The 18,586-nt window shown below is 37.9% G+C and overlaps 1 protein-coding gene across 1 annotated transcript; it reads left to right on the forward strand.

Moving 5' to 3' along the window:
* Window positions 1-365: 365 nt before the first annotated feature.
* On the forward strand, window positions 366-13,213 carry khnyn (KH and NYN domain containing). The gene is made up of 9 exons (XM_044341667.1): window positions 366-633; window positions 2,817-3,093; window positions 4,619-4,753; window positions 6,515-8,325; window positions 9,367-9,497; window positions 10,544-10,640; window positions 11,034-11,141; window positions 12,035-12,136; window positions 12,302-13,213. Exons 2-9 carry the CDS (start codon window positions 2,854-2,856, stop codon window positions 12,690-12,692), a joined length of 3,015 nt encoding a protein of 1,004 aa, XP_044197602.1. The 5' UTR covers window positions 366-633; window positions 2,817-2,853; the 3' UTR covers window positions 12,693-13,213.
* Window positions 13,214-18,586: the final 5,373 nt, after the last annotated feature.

Below are 18,586 nucleotides of genomic sequence, written 5' to 3' on the forward strand. Positions count from 1 at the left end.
AGCAGTGTAAAAAAAGAAAAAAAAACCCTCCTGACGTCAGTGGAATTCCCCTTATCGCCTGTTTGACTCTGAAAAAAAGCCATTATAACATTTTTAAAGATACAAAAACATAAATTATATAACTTTGTCAGGAATTATTGTTAACCACAATAATCATTTATCTTTTTTTAATGTAAAGTAGCCCTGAAAAAAACATTTTTAAAATATCACTAAAGTGAATTTAACGTATTTTGGGAGACATAAAAGATCTTTTCCACATACTATTAGAGTCCCTAGACGTAGTTTGAGTTTATTGGATTATTATAAGAATATTATCAGGGTGTTTCAGCGACATCAAACCAGAAGTACCCGCCCTGTTTCTGAGATAAGCCGTGTTTTTCCTTTAGTTTCGGTTTTGTGTTTGGGGTTTCCACCGGTGATGGTGTCCCATCCGCCTGGCTTCAGCCGGGCCGATGATCTTCAAACCCTCAGTCTGATAGGACAGCGATCGTTTAGTGGCATTACAGCATCATGTGTTGGCTGAACTTTGATACATATTGTTTAATGATTGCGGAAGACTGACGCGAGCTGCCGCCGCCGCCGCCGCTGCTGCTGGAAACGAAACTCGGGAGGGTGCAGAGCGACCGACCTCACGTAAGAAAACCACACTGAAAGATGATATTTCTCACTTTTCTTGATTTTTAAAAACCTTAAAAGTTTACATTCCTGTCTCGACAAGCGGATTATCACTTGTTTCCTGTTCTGTCTGCCATAAACACGCTTTATAGACCTATTTACAATAACATAAATGTTTCACAATACTCAGGCAGCTGCCAAATTATTGTCAATAGGCCATTTTGTATGCTGGTGATACAACTGCTTTGTATGTGCGCTTTATAGGTCTTATTATAGGTAAAACTACACTAGATGTGTGTGAGGAAGTTGCAGGAGCACAGAAGGATGTACATTGGCCAAAATAGGGGTGTTTTTCTTTAACAACAGCAAATTCTTTCAGCACAAAAACAGTCAAACAAATTGCAAATAATATGTCAGTGTGTGTATTGATAGTCTAATCAGAAAGACAGGAGTTTTCGTGCACATCATGCAGGAGCAAAGTGTGCAGAACATGTGTAGCTACTGTTTATGCACATTATAGATGAAAAATAGCTTGTAGAGAGGTTTAGATTAAATGAAATCATTCATACTGAATATACATACACAGTTAATGTAGGCGATGGAAGCAAGGAAAGTGATAACTCTGTGCCAATTTGATTAATTACACATTTGTTTTGTAACATAAACCACCAAAGCATAACTAAAAACTGAAGTACAGTAAGGGACCCGCACTTTTTATCCACTTAGGACTGCATCTAATGATTATTTTCATTATTAACTGGTTGTTTGGTCTATAAAATCTCAGAAAATGGTTAAAAATGTTTCCCAAAGCCTAAGATGCAAATTAAAGTGTCTTGATTTGTCCCGACCAGCAGTCCTCAACCCAAAGATGTTCTGTTTACTATCATAAAAGACTAAAAGAAACCAGAAAAGATTCACATTTGGGCCATATTTTCTTTTAAAAAAATGACTCAAAACAATTAATCAATTAGCAAAATACTGTTGACTAATCCAATCTTCAGACCCATCTTATAGAGGGACACTGTGTCAAAATGTAGTTTTAAAACCTTCAATATTTCACTTGATATTATGCTTACATGGTGCATACCTTTTTTTAAAAAGTGTGTTTGTTCAAATTAATTACATACAGACATACAGGAAACCTGGCGTAGGTGGTATTCCAGTATAGAAACAGTGGTTGGTTACTGGGACTGGGCAAACTGGTTCGGAGGAACATGTGTTTTGGGGGTCTCGTTATTTTTTGCTCTAGGAGCCTGTAGTGTAATCCAGATTTAACAGTAGAGGGATCGTTCCCAGGCAGAAAGTCCAACTGTAAATACAATGTATAGCACACATTTTGACATTGTAGGTTCATATCTGTCAACACTTATCAGCATTTGATTACTGGAGCTCTGCCTACTCATACTGTCAACAAACAGGAAAGCGCCATTATCACACCTCACGCTTACAGTGTAACAGAAAGAAAAACATCACACTCACACAAAAGGAAACACACGACAATAGTGGACAAGTGGGAAGAGGTGTTTTTACCCACTGTAAATCCACATTCAAATATAAAACATTAACTTTTAACTTGTAATTATGTAACTTCAGTACACTTGAGGCACTTCTTGAAGCTAGTCAAAGCAAAATCAGAGTTTTTGTACATTGTAAATTGCAGTAAAGAACAAAACATAGCTGCAGAAGTGACCCAGATTTAATTTAATTTGAATTTCTGAAAGCAATTTCTGAAAACAAGTTCCACTAAACCTCTATTGTTAATCACAAATAATCAAACATGGCGATTGAGACTTAGTTGACTTTATTTATTAAGGTAGTTACAGATTGTTACACAGTCTTGTACGTTTAATTTTAAGAAACTAGACGACTTCTCTGCATGCAGTTTCTTTATTTGTTTAGTTTGTTTATTTGGATTTTAAGCTGCAATGAAAAAATCCCAACCTTATCAGTCCAGCATTTCATAGCTTTTTGAATCATCCTCATACTGACTGCTAACAAAACATATTGAAACTAGGTCGGATGCCATTTGTACAAACATTCATTGGTCGTTCTCCAAAATAAATTGATTGAAATATAAACGAAGGAGATACTTTATACAGTGTTGATCGAAATGTGGCTCGTGTGTTTTCAGAAGGATGTCACCCACTTAATTCTAATTTTCACACATTTAATCTGATATGGGAAATGTGTTTTTTCCGCAGTATGTTCGACTCTCTGCCACCGATTTAATAACACGGGATGGATGATGAGAGAAACGATGGAGGCGCAGGAGGAGGAGGAGATGGAGGAGGACAGCTTGAGGTGGAGGATGAATTCGCGTGTGCTGGGATGCTGCGAGGATCTCTGACCTCCCTACACGACACTGTGGAGAGGATATTTAGGGTGACGTTTCGGATCGGGGCGGACGATTTGCCGCACGGCAACGGGCAGATATGGCTGAAACTACGAGGACCGAGCAACAATGTGAAAGCTGCCAAAGTAAGCTCCTATTGCTTTGTTTCATAGTTCACAGTTACATAAGAGTTTCACTGAGTAATATTGCCCAACCAGTTTTGCCAGTTAAGGTAAGCATGACTGCAACAACTTTAAATTTATACATCCTGAAGGGGCCATATCATCCTTTTTGTGATTTTCTGTTACTTTTATACTGTTATAATGTGTGTATAATGAATATATAATATGTAATATACTATAATATGTTTCATGGTTTGTTTATGTTGCCTCTGGAGTCATTTGAAGACTCCCGAGGGCCAGCTTCTGGTCAAAACAGAGTGGGCTCATCAGAAGGGGGGCCTTAAAGAGACAGGAGCTAAAACGGCCTGTTTCAGGCGGAGGCTGAACTGAGGGGCTGCATAAAGAGCCAGTATAAGATAAATAAGGAGTTTTTTGAACTATAAATCATGCAAAGATATTCCAGTAGAGCGCCAGAATAAAAATATAGACCTGGAAATGTGCATGATACGTCCCCTTTAAAACCCAAACCCCTTATACAAACCTGCCCTTGTTTTTATGTTTTCTGTCTATTAGTTTGCCTTTTAATATTAGTTTTATTATTCATTTTTTGGTTGTACAGTTAGTCCTGATTGTGGACCGGCTTAATGTAGAAAAGGGCCAGAAAAGTGAACTTGTTATTACTGGTAGTAATTAGTCTATCAGACACCCCTGGGAAATGACTCATCAAAGGATTTTTAAACGTTGAATAATAAGTCTCTTTTGAGTTTCAGTCCAATCATGTGGCGAGTCTGCTGACACATATTCTCCAACATGCAGTCAGAATGATTGACAACATGAAATGAAAATAAATTTGGTGAATTCATAATGTCACGTAGATTCTGCTGAACAGCAGTAGTGACAGTTATTTTAGTCACTACACTAGTTTAGTAGCTGCACTGAGTAGCTAATGTTCTTGTAAAACAAGAAGACAATAAAAACAGTGATAATATGATTGTCAAGCATATTTACGAGGATAATATAAAAGTCATGAGCAGGTGTGTTTCCTCGTTGCTCTTTGGCAGAGACTCAACGCAGTTTGGCAGAGCAACATTTGAATATATTTTATTCTCAGTGTGTTTTCTGTCCTCCCAGAACACTTTTAGGCAAAACATAAAAGTTACCCGTGTGTAGTATCTCTGTCCTGATCTAAACATCAAGGACCCAAATAACAATAGACAAGGGGAAAGAAAAAAAAGAAAAAACATCAGCTACCTCTAATAATTTCTCTGTAGAAATTCCCGAGCTGCCACCCTGAGGTAATCCACAGAAATACTGTATAGGGAAAGGAAATTATGACTCTTAACAAGTGAAATTGAAAATGAAAATGAAATTGAAAAAGTTGAAACGTAAATCCTTGTTTTAACACTTGATCCCCCGTGTTGTAGAGACACTTTTTGCTCCCAAAATGGACACAAACTATTTACATTTTGTTATATTTACAGTATTTCCACCACTGCTGTAGTGATGATGTAACAACGCAGTAATAACAAATAATATTTCTGTCTTTTAGTTATTTGTGAAAGGAGTAGTGAACCAAGAGGAGCAACAGGAGGTGTCCTATCCCGGGGTCCTTCACTGTGTCTTCTGTGGTGCCAAAGGGCTGTTTATGGACTGCCTGATAAAAAGCACCTCAGCACATATAGTGGTGAGTGGTGGATCCGGTCTTTGTCTAGACTACATTCATTTAGATTTATGACAAGAGAAGAGCTGAGTGTTTGATCACAAAGCAGAAATAAGCTGGAATTTAAAACATAGTTTCTATATTAGCTGTCACCCATTGAGAGTTTATAAAATGATATACATCCTGATTATGATTGGCATTGTACAGCCACAGATAAAGTCATAATAACTGCATTATTTGGCAGTCCGAACATAAAAATGTAATGATAAATTGCTTTAAATTGGTTTAAAAAGGAAAAAAAAGTGATCATTTGCGGCCATTTTACATTGAAACTAAAAAGGCATAAATGGCGCAACTTGGAACAAGCCAAGAAAATAATTTCTGACCTGTATTCTTAAATTAACACTTAAATTTCATTCGATTTTATTCTGTTCTATATGCAGAACTATCACTCGTGGATTACGAAGTTTATCACTCATGTCCACCATTATCTGGATTATGTAATAAGGAAACTGACTAACAATGTGATATCTTGTGGTGACATTTTTGTTATATGTACAAGAAATTACATTATTGGTCAATATCAGTGTTACATCACCAAATAAAAATGTGTCACACCCCTTATGTAGTAACAACTGTTAACGTAATACTGTGATGTCTTTTACTGGGAATTTTTTTACCTATTATTAACTTCTTTTGTTGGAATGCAAATATATAACTCAGAGGGGGGATTTTTATTACTTTCCTTTTCACTATTATGTGAGTTAGTACATTATAAGGTAGATATAGTTTACATAATAATCTTTATGTTAGAGGAATAGTTTGACATTTTGGGAAATAACCCAAAGTTGTTGTTTTTTTTGTGACCAACTTTTTTATTGCTTTTTTTCCCCATGTGGTTTGGTAAAGGTACAGGGCACACAACATGAAAGAAATTGTCATACGAAGAATATAAACTCCCTGTGAGTCAAATCTCAGACAAGATGTATCGACATCTCTGTCCAGTGTCTTTACATTACCAAAACAGCCTGTACCCTCCCACCCCTGGAAACAGGTGGAAACACCTAACCTGGGTCTGTCCCGAGGTAACAAAATCCACCTACCAGCACCTCTGCTACTCACTGAACCGTAAAAAACAACTATTTCTTGGCTGGGCGCTGAATCTCTGCTGGTTGTTTGGCAACCTCATAGTGACAACAAAACTCCAGACCAGCTGTTTCCACTTGTTTCCAGTCTTTGTGCTAAGCTAAGCTAAGCTAATCGGCTGCTGGGTGTAGCTTCACATTTACTGTACAGACAGTGAGAGTGGTATCAATCTTCTCATCTAACTCTTGCCAAACAAAGCAAATAAGCACATTTCCCAAAATGTCGAGCTATTCCTTTAAGGATATATAGCAAATATATACAAAATCGCATATAAAAAGTGTGATTTTCCATTGTTATTGTTCATTATTATGTATTTTTAATTACAGATTATGTGGAATCATTAATTTGGACTACAGAAGATTGTAAAATGATATGATTCAACTGAAAGCCAATAATTTTATCACTTACACAAATAATAGCAGGATAAATAAAGGATCTTTTAACCTGATTTAACAGAGGAGTTTATTTAGAAGAAGACATGTTCCTCAAACTTTATGTATCATTCTGTTTGATAGCTTTAATTTAAAGATCAAGAGAGTCTTAAGGGAGTTGCATCCACTAATTTTGCCTCGTACATTTTCATTTTGCTTTGATTTAGAGGTTTGAGATTAATGTCATGTGTTTTACTCATCAAACCAGGTTAGCTCTCCAGGCTTTCTGCTTATATCGGGTATTGCGGAGCCAGTGGTGAGAGCCTACTCCCTTATTACAGACCTGGTGGAGAGATATGAGGGCACGCAGTCCAGACGCTCTGAGACTGTGGACAGAGGCCCTGGTGAGTCCCTGGAGTCACGCCGGGCCTTCAAAACTCTGGTGGAGAAATGGGATGACAGGCACATCTTGGATCTTCTGGTGCTGCCAGGGTCGGTGAAGGAAATCCTGCTGGATTTGGTGAAAGAATCGGGTCTTGGATCAAGCCCGTACCCGGCGCTGACAGATGGCATTGCAGGGGCAGGATTACATGGGAATTTGGAGGATAGATGGGACAAACCCTCTGCCATTACGTACACACTTCCTGAGGATTCCAGCACCACTGATCGGTGGGTTGAAGGGATGACTGCAGGTTCGGGGAAAGACGCTGCAGCCAAGGACCCCTTCCTCCATTCTTTCTCCACCTCTGCAGGCGCCAGAGGGAGGGCAGAGGGTGCCGAGGAAAGACAAATGCATTCTCCACAAGAGGTGGGAGAAGAGGAGCACCCGGAGCCAGCGGGACCATCGGGTACCAAGGAGAAAGAGAGGCTTGAGGAGGAGGAAGAACAGCAGCAGCAGCTGTCAGTGGGAAACAAGGAGTTTTTGCTTTTGTTGAGGTTCTTCACAGCTATGGGGTACACGGAGGACGTTGTCAAACGAGTGCTTGCCCGAACAGGACTTAAAGAGGCCTCGCAGATACTGGATTTGGTCCAACAGGAGCAGGATCGCAGTGACAGGGAGCAGAGAGAGAAAAATCAAGATGCCCTGAATCAGAGCGAGAGGAACCGACCTTGTGAGACAGAGCACAGAGAGGATGAAGACGCAACAGGAGGAGGAGGAGATACAGCAATAAGTAGTGATGTAGAGATGCTAGAGGTTAATGAGGGGAAGGGTGATGGAGCGACGGGAAGCATAAGACACTTTGAGGGAGAAGGTAGTGCGGAAGAAAAGGAGGAAGGAAACGAGGAAGACTTTGTCCTAGGAGTGTTGAAGAAAGCTGCAGCCAGCTGCGGGTACGCAGAGCAGAATGTAGCTAAAGTGTACAGCGCATTGCCTGATCGATCTACCCACCAGCTGCTCCTGGAGCTGCAGAGAGTGAGGATCAGTGACACAGATGCCTCCAGAGAGGGACCGAGAGAGATGGACGACGTGGTGCTGGAGAAGGAGGGTCAGAAAGCCGAACCGGCGGAGGACGAAGCAAGAAGAGACGTCCCAGCTAGGCTTCTCACACCTGCAGAAAAGAGAGACACAGGTGATACAGAAGCACCAGACCGAACTGCACCTGTTGTGGAACCAGATTTGTTTCCTTGGGTCCAGCAGCCAAAGCAACACCAGCCACCAAAGTCACAAATTCCACACCAAACCATCCTTCCTGAAGTCAAAGGGCCACCCATGCCTACGTATGCCTCATCTCTAGATCCTCCATTCACCAATTTCCAGCCCAACAAACAATATATCCACAACTTTAATCCACCCACCTCAAAACTAAATCATCCAGCTCAAGACCCAAAGCCTCAGTCTTCCACCTCCTTAAAACAAGCACTGCAAGCCTCTCAACCAAGCATCTTCACCAGGAGCGACTTGTCTCCCACCAGAGCGAGGGAACGACAGGGTTTCATGTCCGCCTCTTCAGTGGTGGTGACAGGGGAGCAGCGTTTCCTGGAGGGACTGCAGACGCCCTTTGACCTCAAGCTAACAGACAAGCCTGGAGACCCGAAGCTAAGGACGATCATCATTGACGGGAGCAACGTGGCCATGAGGTGGGAACGACAGGAAAGAGTGGTGTAACATTTGTCTAACAGACTGTACATTTACTAAGATAAGAGATTTATTTTATTAGTGTGTTTTCTGGGTTAGGACGTGCTTTTATCCAACTCGACAGCACCTGTGTTAGTTTGTATTTTTAGCATGAGTGGCTATCATAGAAGCTACATTGTCTTTCTGATAGTTTCACACACAAACCAGTCAGCTCTGTAGTAGGTTTAATGTGTTTAAAGCGCCCTGAGGACACAATTCAAACAAAACAGAGACCCACTCATAAAAACATTGCTCTGTAGCGCAACTAGTGGTAAAAAAACTCTGCGGGGCACCTTTAATATCTTGGAGAGAAACACAGAAGTCTACAGCTTCAACGATTAGTCGATAAATCAATGAATTGATCAACAGAAAATTAATCTGCAACAATTTTGATAATCTTATAATCATTTTAGTCATTTTTAAGGAACATTTGCTGGTTGGAGGTTCTCAAATGGGAAGATTTTAAACTTTTATGTGTCTTGTATGACGGTAACTTGTTATCTTTGAATTTTGGGCTGTTGATCAGACAAAGACAAGACATTTGAAGACGTTAACTTGGACTAAGAAAAGAACATTTATATATATATAGCAGAGAAAGAAAGTAAGAAAGAAGAGTACATTTCCAACAATATGGGTTTGTCCCTTTTGTACAAAATGTTCAGTCAATCTCAACCTCATTCATGATTTGTTTAATATCTATTAGTGTTTTATTTGATTTCATTTTAGCAACATCTTTACTCGTTTTTGGATGTTTCTGCACTGCATGTCCACTTAACATTATCCAATCACACAGTATGGGTAGTGCCGTCCATACTATCAGTATTGATCTTTGCTTATTGGTTAGAGCTGTTGCTGCTGCTGGGCAGATAAAAATACAAGATACAAAGTAAGGTTCATTATGGGATCTTCTGTCATTATCATTTTGCAAAATGAGTAAGTTCCATCTTTGTAGACGTCTGATTTTGTTATAAAGCTTTTCATGTACTGGTCCATGTTTTCCACAGTCATGGTTTGGGCCATTTCTTCTCATGTCGAGGCATTGCTCTGGCTGTTCAGCATTTCTGGGACCGAGGTCATCGTCACATCAGCGCCATGCTGCCACAGTGGAGACAGAAGAGCGACTTCAAAAACAAAGGTAACACTTCCTGTTCTTCATGTTGCATTTTAAGCCTACCTAAAGTATCATGTATGTACATTTTCGGGCTGCAACTATATATTGTTTTCATCTTTGACTAATCTGCTAATTATTTTCCAAGTTATACAAATAAATTAATTCTTTTGTCAAGAAAATGCCAGAAAATTGTGAAAAATGCCTGTTTAGATTTCCTTAAGTCCAAGTTAATGTCTTCAAATAGCTTAAAATATCAATTTACTTTTACTGAAGAGAAAGAAAACAGAAAATCCTCATAATTGAGAAGCTGAAACTAGGGAATGTTTGGCATCTTTGCTTATAAAATCACTTACATGTAAACAACAAATTGATAATCAAAATGGATACCTTTTTTTGTGTCGATTGACTAATCATTTCTGCTCTCATGCACATATCCGTGTTTATTTTAAGTATGTGCATGCACTCTCATGCGATATTCCATTTACTACAAAGAGGCGTATGCTTTATAACACTACCCATGACTATTTTCCATTTTATTATTCCATTTATTATTAAAACTATTTTAATACTTCAATACACATAGAAGTGCTGTAAACTATATGAGATTTGTAACAGATTTGTATATTACTTTACTGTACATGTACCTGAAAATAAGTATTGAGTCCTTTTTAACCTGTAATATCTATTTTGCTCGATTTTTAACACATTAAACAAAGATAACATTAACCAGGTAATTAGCTATATCCTCCATTTTTGTTAAACATTTTGAATGCAGGGAAAAACAGTCTCTAGTATAGTCCTTGTCGCCACAGTTAGCTTTCATTATTTTGTGGAATGCATGGTGCGGTTTTAAAATTACAAAGGCCTCTGTGCTGCAGTGTATGTGTGTGTATTTACTTGTCCGTGCGTGTGGCTTATAGAGAAAGGATCGATTCAAAATCGAGTCACATGTGAGGAGAAAAACAAATAAGATCTTGGGGAATGTAGCCTTGTGGTGTGCATGCGAGTGTGTGGGTGTGCGCTTTCCTTTGTGCAGACTAAACATGGTGTTGTTTGTTCCTGTCTCACAGAGCAGCACTATCTGACTGAGCTGCAGAAACTCGGCCTGCTCTCCTACACCCCCTCCAGGGAAGTCCATGGCAAGAGGATCAGCTCGTATGATGACAGGTAGACAGATTTTCTCATCATACTGCTGCTTAACAACATCCTAGAATTGTCATTACACTGTATCTGTGTGTACAGCAGACAGCGGATAAACAGGGTTACAAGTTTCACTGACGGGAAAAATCACATTTGGAAAAAATGAACAAGAATAACTCTCCCCTGTCGTAAAACGACTATGCAGAATTTTTACACAATGATACAACATCTTTCAAAATATTTCAATTGCATAATTTTTTGTTTGTAAAAAGAATATAATATAAAAATCTTACATGCTTTTATTCCATTTATTCATGTTTAACACTACCACAATGGGGCACCAAAGGCTTAAGAAAACTTTAGCCTCTTTTCCAGGTTATTTTTAATATCTCTCGTTGTTTTTCTCCCTTGTTTTCACAGATTGATGCTGCAGCTTGCGCAGAAGACAGACGGAGTGATCGTAACTAACGACAATCTGAGAGACCTCTCGGACGAGTCCCCTGTATGGAGGGACATCATCAAAAAGAGGTAAAGAAAGACTGCGCTTCACTTGAATGTGACAGCTCCCATAGCCAATCAGGATTGTGTTATACCAACCAGGAAGACAGAGGCACAAAATATTTTATTTAACTCTAAAATCAGTCATTTTCCTTTGACTCGAGTATATTTTAGATTGAGTATTGTGCTCAGATACTGTTGGAAATGCAAGAATTACAGAGCAGTATACAGTTCTGCTTTTACAGTCCAAATACAGGGATTTCCAATTTTTTCATTTGCTTTGAAACATTTTTTCTTCATTACACAATCTTTGAGAGAGCTTTCTGATAAAAGAAAGTATAGTCACTACTTTGACAAGCGTCACTGAAACAACACACAAGTAGTCATCAAAAGAGCGACTCTTCTACTTTCTACTATCATAAGCAAAGTAACAGTATACATCACGTCTGCCTTTTTCATCTCTATATGTACCTAAATAAATGGTACATATAGAGATAAAAAGCAACCGTATCAGCATCTTCCACAATCTTTCTCTTAATAAATATACAAATAATCAATCAATCAAACTTTATTTGTATAGCACCTTTCATACAAGTTAGTGCAATTCAAATTTAAACAGTACAGTTTTAGACTAATGCACTTGATAAAATAACATAAGATGAAAATATAATAAAACCAATAAACCAGATTTTAAATTAATTTAAATAAGAACTAGATTTCTTAAAAAGATAAAAGACAATGACAAATAAAATAGATAGATAGATAGAGAGAGTAAAACATCTCAAATCAAAAGACGATATTCTATAGAGCTGAAAACCCTGAAAATTAGTTATAATCACTCTAATTTCAAGTTTCTTGTATTTAAACAACTTAAAAGGCTGCTCCACTAATTAAAGTGGTGTAATGTTGTGTTTCCTCCTCAGACTTCTTCAGTACACGTTTGTCGGTGATCACTTCATGGTGCCGGATGATCCTCTCGGCAGAGGAGGGCCTCACCTGGACGACTTCCTCCGCTCAGAGCACAGGTATTACAACCACACATACACACGCACTGTCTTCGCCTCCGTATCTGCTTACAAGGCTTGTGTGTTTGCATAGTTTAACCTCCACCAAGGACGTTTTTTTTCTTCACCCATGTTTCTGCTGTCCTTCTATAATTACTTATGTTTATGCCTTTTGTTTCCTCTCAGGACTCCTGACCCAGGAAACCACTCTTTTGCTGGTGTAGCCACCACATTCCCATCCTTCAAACCTCCGCGCTCCCAAACGGAGGTCCTGAACTTCCGCGATCGAACGCTGGGCGGCGCTCTGGACGGAGCGGGCGGAGGGAGCCGGGGCAAAGGGAGAGGGCACGGGAAGGGATGGGACGTGGGACACCAGCACAGGAAGCATGGAGCTGCAGGTCCTGGACAGGGATTTGGTGCGGATAGAACTCCACAGGAAACAGCCAGCTTAAGAGAGCAGCTCTGTCAGGTTTTTCTGGGTCAGGACAACACGGTGACGCTGGTGCTGCAGTGCCACCCGGCAGAGACGGACATAAACGTGCTCTCTGACCTTATTTTGGAGCAGCAGAAGGACTAGAAATCTGCCTTACTTTTAGTTTTCCCCTGGGTTAATTCAGACTTTTCTTAAACTGGATTTTGCCCAGGTTTAAGTACTAGAACTCCAACTCCCAGCAAGCACAGCAACTACAACAAAATGCACTGGCTAATCTCTCTTGTGTATTAGCAAGGATTTTACTAAAAGACCAAATTTTCTAGTGAGGAGTGGACAATCAAAACAGCATTTCATTTAACTATAATGTCCTGCATTATAATATGTTTGTTTTTGTAATCCCTCTCATATTAGCGACATCTCTCCACTGTTAACTGTCCATTTACTGTAAAAAGTCTTTTTATATTTTAAAATAGATTAAAGTTAGAGAAAGTTATCTCTCCCCTATCGATCCTCCATACCTTTATTTCCAGAGTGACGTTTTGGTGCAGCAACAACAAAGGACATTGACCCGGTTAGCTCTGCCCTACAGATTTTGTTATAGAAATTAATTTGTTATGTAGACCTATTAAGCAGGGTTTCCCTTTAGCAAAAGTCCAATCTTCACTGAAGAAAACACCACCAATCAACCGACTAGTGTTTGACGTGTATCAACCGTCTTCTTCAGGGTTTTTTGTTTTTTTTTACTGGTGTGAAGTCACAGGGTTGTCAGGTGATCACACACCTGTATGAAAACCGGTGTTACACATTGGTTGTGTTTTCATTCATATAGCCTGCTGTTTGTTTTATCATTGTTGGATCCAGTTTCTCCCTTATGATGTGCCATTTTTAAAGAAAACTCAAACTCTGTAGAATAAGAAGCGCAATAAAAAAACAGTATTTCTGTTTTTATACACAATAAATTTATTGTAACCTGCTACACTTTAAATTACATAGCTTCCTGTGTAGCTGAGTTGTACAACTGAGGATAGTAGGCATATAAGATGGATGATATTTGTATATTGGTACCAACAGCTGTTGGGGTTGATGACGTTCTGCCTTTTTTTTGTACATTTAATTATATAAACTATTTTAAGCCGGTTTCCTGTTGTCTTTTCTCTGGTTTTGATCTTACAGGAAGTGCATGAATGAGGAATCTGATCTTCATGAATGAGATCAAACCAAAAGATGAATTCACATCTCTGTGACTGGAGATCAGATCCTTAATCAGGAATATTTTTAACACCAATTGTGAGATAGGATTTAGATGTTTACATGTATGTATATTTTATTTTAAGTATCTTGATGCAGAATTCTGTTGGGGACAGTTTCATTAAATAAATTTATTTAACCTATTTGTCTGTAGTAAAGTATTTCTTCATTTAAAGGTTTAAATCCCGAGTTAATGATAATGTATTTAACGTGTACTCATGATCCTCTCAACTTCTCTCTTTGTTTCACTGTAGATCAATCATGTTATATGATGATTAATCAATCATGATATATGATTGCTCTAAGCTACAGCATGAAATAAGGATGAAATAAAAACTTATTCAAACCATATAAACAAGTCATTTCCACTTTTTCTAGCTGATGTACAATACCACAATATCCTCTCTTCAGGTGCTGAGAGCATCTTGTTTTAATGATATATGGAAGTTTAACAACTCATCAAAAATTTTAATGAGATTTGTTCATTATGTGAAATAATGAGGACATTTTGTGATGCAACAAGATAAAGCAATAGAAAGGTTTCTTGTAAAAACAGAATAATTTGGTATCTAGTAATAACGAGAAAATATCTTGTTATACCGTTAAAAGTAGAATAGTTTGTCACAATCGCAAGAAACTGAGCAAATATTTTCAGTCGTATAGACGTGCGAGGAGGCAGCAGACGATACGTTTAGCTATAAAAAAAAAAAAGCTGCTGTTCACCAAAATCTCCACCAGAGGCTGCACTTCACTGCTAATTATCTGGTCTCACAAGAGTCACTTTTATGTCAAATCTACTTCAAATAATTTATTTTATGTCATTTTAAAGTATTTAACTATGTATCTGTTTGCTATAAAGGAAGCTATTCCTGTAGGTTTATAATACTCTTGGGTACATTTCCTTCTGTAAAACTGTTTTCCATGACAACATCTATATTTTGCTGAGAGAATCATTTTCGGTTATATTTCTAAAGAGGCCTCCGAATGAAAACCCTAAAAATGAAAACAAGTTTCTTAGAATCAACAGAAGAAGCTTCCTGTTTCATGTCCCAAAAGGAGGAACCTCTCAGCAGGGATCTGAGATAATGTCAGACTTGTTTCAGTGTGCTGACTTCATTCAGTAGTTTAACACAAGTATTAAAAAACTGTATTTTCTTAGTGAAATCTGCAGTTTATCGACGCATGGAGCCTTTTTATTTTCATGTATCTGTTGGCATCCTTGTTATCTTATCTTCCTTGCTTTGAGGAGCGCTTCACTGGAAACCAAAATGAGTCAACATGGACTCTACAGGAAGTCTTTAGAGGATTCTTCTCAGATGAGTTTTTCTGCTAAATGGCTTATCTTTGAAAAATAAAGGGGGAGGAGGAGGAGGAGACAGAAGCAGCTGCACTCATCTGCAAAAATGTTGAGAATGTTTGCTGTATTGCAGCTTTTCAGTCTTCTTTTGTTTTCTTTCTTTTGTTTTTGCGTCATGAAAAATATAATGAGACAATGCGCGTGTCTGTGTTTATACAGGAAAACAAACATAAAGATTAGACCTTTATGTAAGATGGGTTGTTACATTTATAGACTACAAAGAAGAGGATTAAGTCACCTCTTTCTGAGAATACAGTCATATTCAGCCGGTTGGGTGAGTTTTTAATAATAGTGAAAGTAGGAAGCACATCTATTTTGGGAACATCCAAGACAGAGATGATTTTAACACAAGCTTGACACATATGAGAGAAAACAAAGGCTACTTAATTGACTTGGTCAGCAGTATATAATATTTAATACTTAATATAGTGACGTCTGATTTACCTGTTTAAATTAAAGGATATGTTCACAAGTCTGTCTTAAAACAACAGTCAGGTGTCCATATGAACAATGAAACAGGTTTTTCTTGCTGTAATCATTCCTCCTGTTCATACTGACCATTAGAAGATCCTCTGCATAATGTACTTTCAATGTAAGTGATGTGGGACAAAATACACAGTCCTCGTTTTGACCAAAAGTGTATTTAAACGTTTATCTGGAGATAATCTGAAGTTTCAGCCATTAGAGTTGGTCAAATAAAGAGGATATCCTCCACGGTTACAGTCAAGTGAAGTCAAGTTAGTTTTATTTAAATAGCGCCAAATCACAGAAGTTATCTCAAGGTACTTTTCACATAGAGCAGGTCTAGATTGTACTCTTTTGGTTTACAGAGACCCAACATTCCCCCATGAGCAAGCACATGGCGACAGCGATAAAGGAAAAATTCCCCTTTAATGGGAAGAAACCTCAACAGAACAGAGCTGTAGGTGGGCGGCCATCTGCCTTTATCAGTCGGGTTGAGAAAGAAAGAGGGAGGAGGAGAGAGAGAGAGACACACAATGAAGCACAGCAATAACAATAATATTAGAAATATGACTAAAAATAATAATAGTTGTAGCAGTGGCCAAAAATGACTCATAATAATAGCAGCAGTGGTGGTGGACAGCAGTCGGTCTGTTGCTGAGGGTCTCCTGTGAGAGAAGAAAGCACAAAACTACAGGTAAGATGCCAAGTTACTAACATGCATGGTACGTGACTGCGTACAGTTTAAAATTCCCTCTTTGTGTCTCTACGGACAGTGTTTCCCTGTTCAGCTGCAGTGGAAAGATCGTAACAAAAAGAGGGAATTTAGCACTAAAAAGATTGTGACTCTGAATGATATTGACTTGATTTGACTAATTTTTTCACGGCTGAAGCCTCACATTAGCTTCAGATAAACTGTTAAATACATTTTTGTACAGAAGGGGGACTGTGGATTTTGCCCATCATCACTTACATTGAAAGTGAATTATGAAGAGATCTCTTAATGGTCAGAATGAACAGGAGGAATGAGTACAGCAAGAAAAACATGTGTTGTTGTTTTAGGACAGACTTGAAAAAATGTGAACCTGTCCTTTGAAGTAAGATTCGGTGGGTGGCTGTTGGTAACATATATATACAGAGAAGTACAGACAGGCTACAATGAGTCCATCAAAACTGTTGGGGAAATACTACATATCATGGGACAGGAAACAGAGTGGCAGTTTCTTAAAAGAATTTTTAATTGTAAGGCAAAAATTATTGTGTTTTTGCCTAAAAACTGTCAACTGCATGATGTAAATGAGCCAAAATGAATTAAAAAAACCAAACTATTATATAAAATCAAGCTTTTTTTCTCTCCATTGTCATGAAACTACCAGTAATCCTTGATTTTTCTACGTTTGCTATGAAGTCATAAACAAAAATGTTGTTACTGTCTCTAACTTGCTTGCTGTTTATTATCTAACGTGTCAGTTCAGTCATGCGTTCTTTTTACTTTCTTTTTGTATTTTCCTGATGTAATCACGGAGATAAACACTGATTGCTGTACTGAAATGTGGTTTAAAGATGATTTGGACATAAATCACAGAGTTTAGTTAACATATATGATTAATTTAGAGAGAGACAGAAAGATATGTGAAAGTACAAACCTGTGTATTACATGTTTTTCTCTTGTCTGTTTGTTTGTTTCTTCTTTACATGATGTCAGCTTGCTTTCTGCTGTGTCTCAAACCCTGTTTTGTGTTTTATTGTATTTCATACACTGAGAGAAAATAACATTACTTCAACATTACTCCAATAAGACCAATTAAAAATGCGCATTTAACTACTCAAGCATCATTTAGGTAAAAAATTGTGAATACACTGTCAAATGGTGAACATGCACATGGGTTTAAATTACATATGTGTCATGTGAGCTGTGTTTTAATACAGCTGGTCCAAGTGGAAAGTATATTACAGTATGTTATGAGCCCATTGTTTGTTTCTTTTGCAGGTTAAATTGTAATCTTTAAAGTGAGAACAGCTGTCAGGTAACTGTAGTGAATTTTAAAATATATTAAAACCTTCCTGAAATGGAAATACTGATATAAAGTAAACTGCACTGTACTTGGGGTAGTGCTCTATCTTCCAACCTCTGCACATAATGTAGACAAATCATAAATCAGAAAAGTAATAAATACGAGACAAATCACAGCTATGCTAGAATAAATCTAACATAAATACATCATTGACATTGACTCGTCAATAAATTTATGAATACTACATCTTAGCACAATGGCCTTCATGTTTTTTCATCTGGCACTAAAACCTACAGCTGCATCATCTACTGTATACTGCAGTATGAGTGTGTGTGTTTGCCGATGTTGTAAAATTGCTTGTGTGGCAATATAGGGAAATATTACCACGCCAATAAAGCTGTTTGATTTGGAAAAAATAAATAAGACAGAAGGCCCCACGGAGAGGGTGGAGAAACAAACACAGACAGACTTCATAAACAGAAGAAGAACGGATATTCATTTAACTGCCCGGACAAGGCAGGATGTACATATATATGCTCCTTTACAACAATGCCATTTTCTTGTAGAATGCCCAAGATGTGAATAAATAGAATACATCTTATTTACATTTTTCAGATTTTTTTCTTTGTTTTTTTATACCTCTCTTTTTTAAGTGTTACTTTGTTTTCCAGTGATATGTTATATATCATATGTATAAATATTTACTCTGTTTTTGTACGATATAATACAACAGCCCTGCAATGAATCGTACTCTCATGAATCATTTTTATAGAAACTGTTTTAGAGTAATTTTGATTCAACTTTATGGTCATTTTGGACACTATAGGCTAGTGTTTGATACTTTTGAATTGTACTGTTTCATACTGAGTAGCATCTTTAAAATGTCATTATTATTGAGTAGACAAAAGTAAGTAATTATTTAAAGTAAAATCATAGAAGTCATGGTACACTCTACA

This window comes from Thunnus albacares, chromosome 22, assembly GCF_914725855.1.
Source record: "Thunnus albacares chromosome 22, fThuAlb1.1, whole genome shotgun sequence".
NCBI lineage: Eukaryota > Metazoa > Chordata > Actinopteri > Scombriformes > Scombridae > Thunnus > Thunnus albacares.

Coding starts and splice junctions, on each gene's coding strand:
- khnyn (XM_044341667.1), top strand. CDS start 2,854: ATGGATGATGAGAGAAACGATGGAGGCGCAGGAGGAGGAGGAGATGGA. Junction 8,326..9,366: donor GGGAGCAACGTGGCCATGAG/GTGGGAACGACA, acceptor TGTTTTCCACAG/TCATGGTTTGGGCCATTTCT. Junction 11,142..12,034: donor AGGGACATCATCAAAAAGAG/GTAAAGAAAGAC, acceptor TTTCCTCCTCAG/ACTTCTTCAGTACACGTTTG.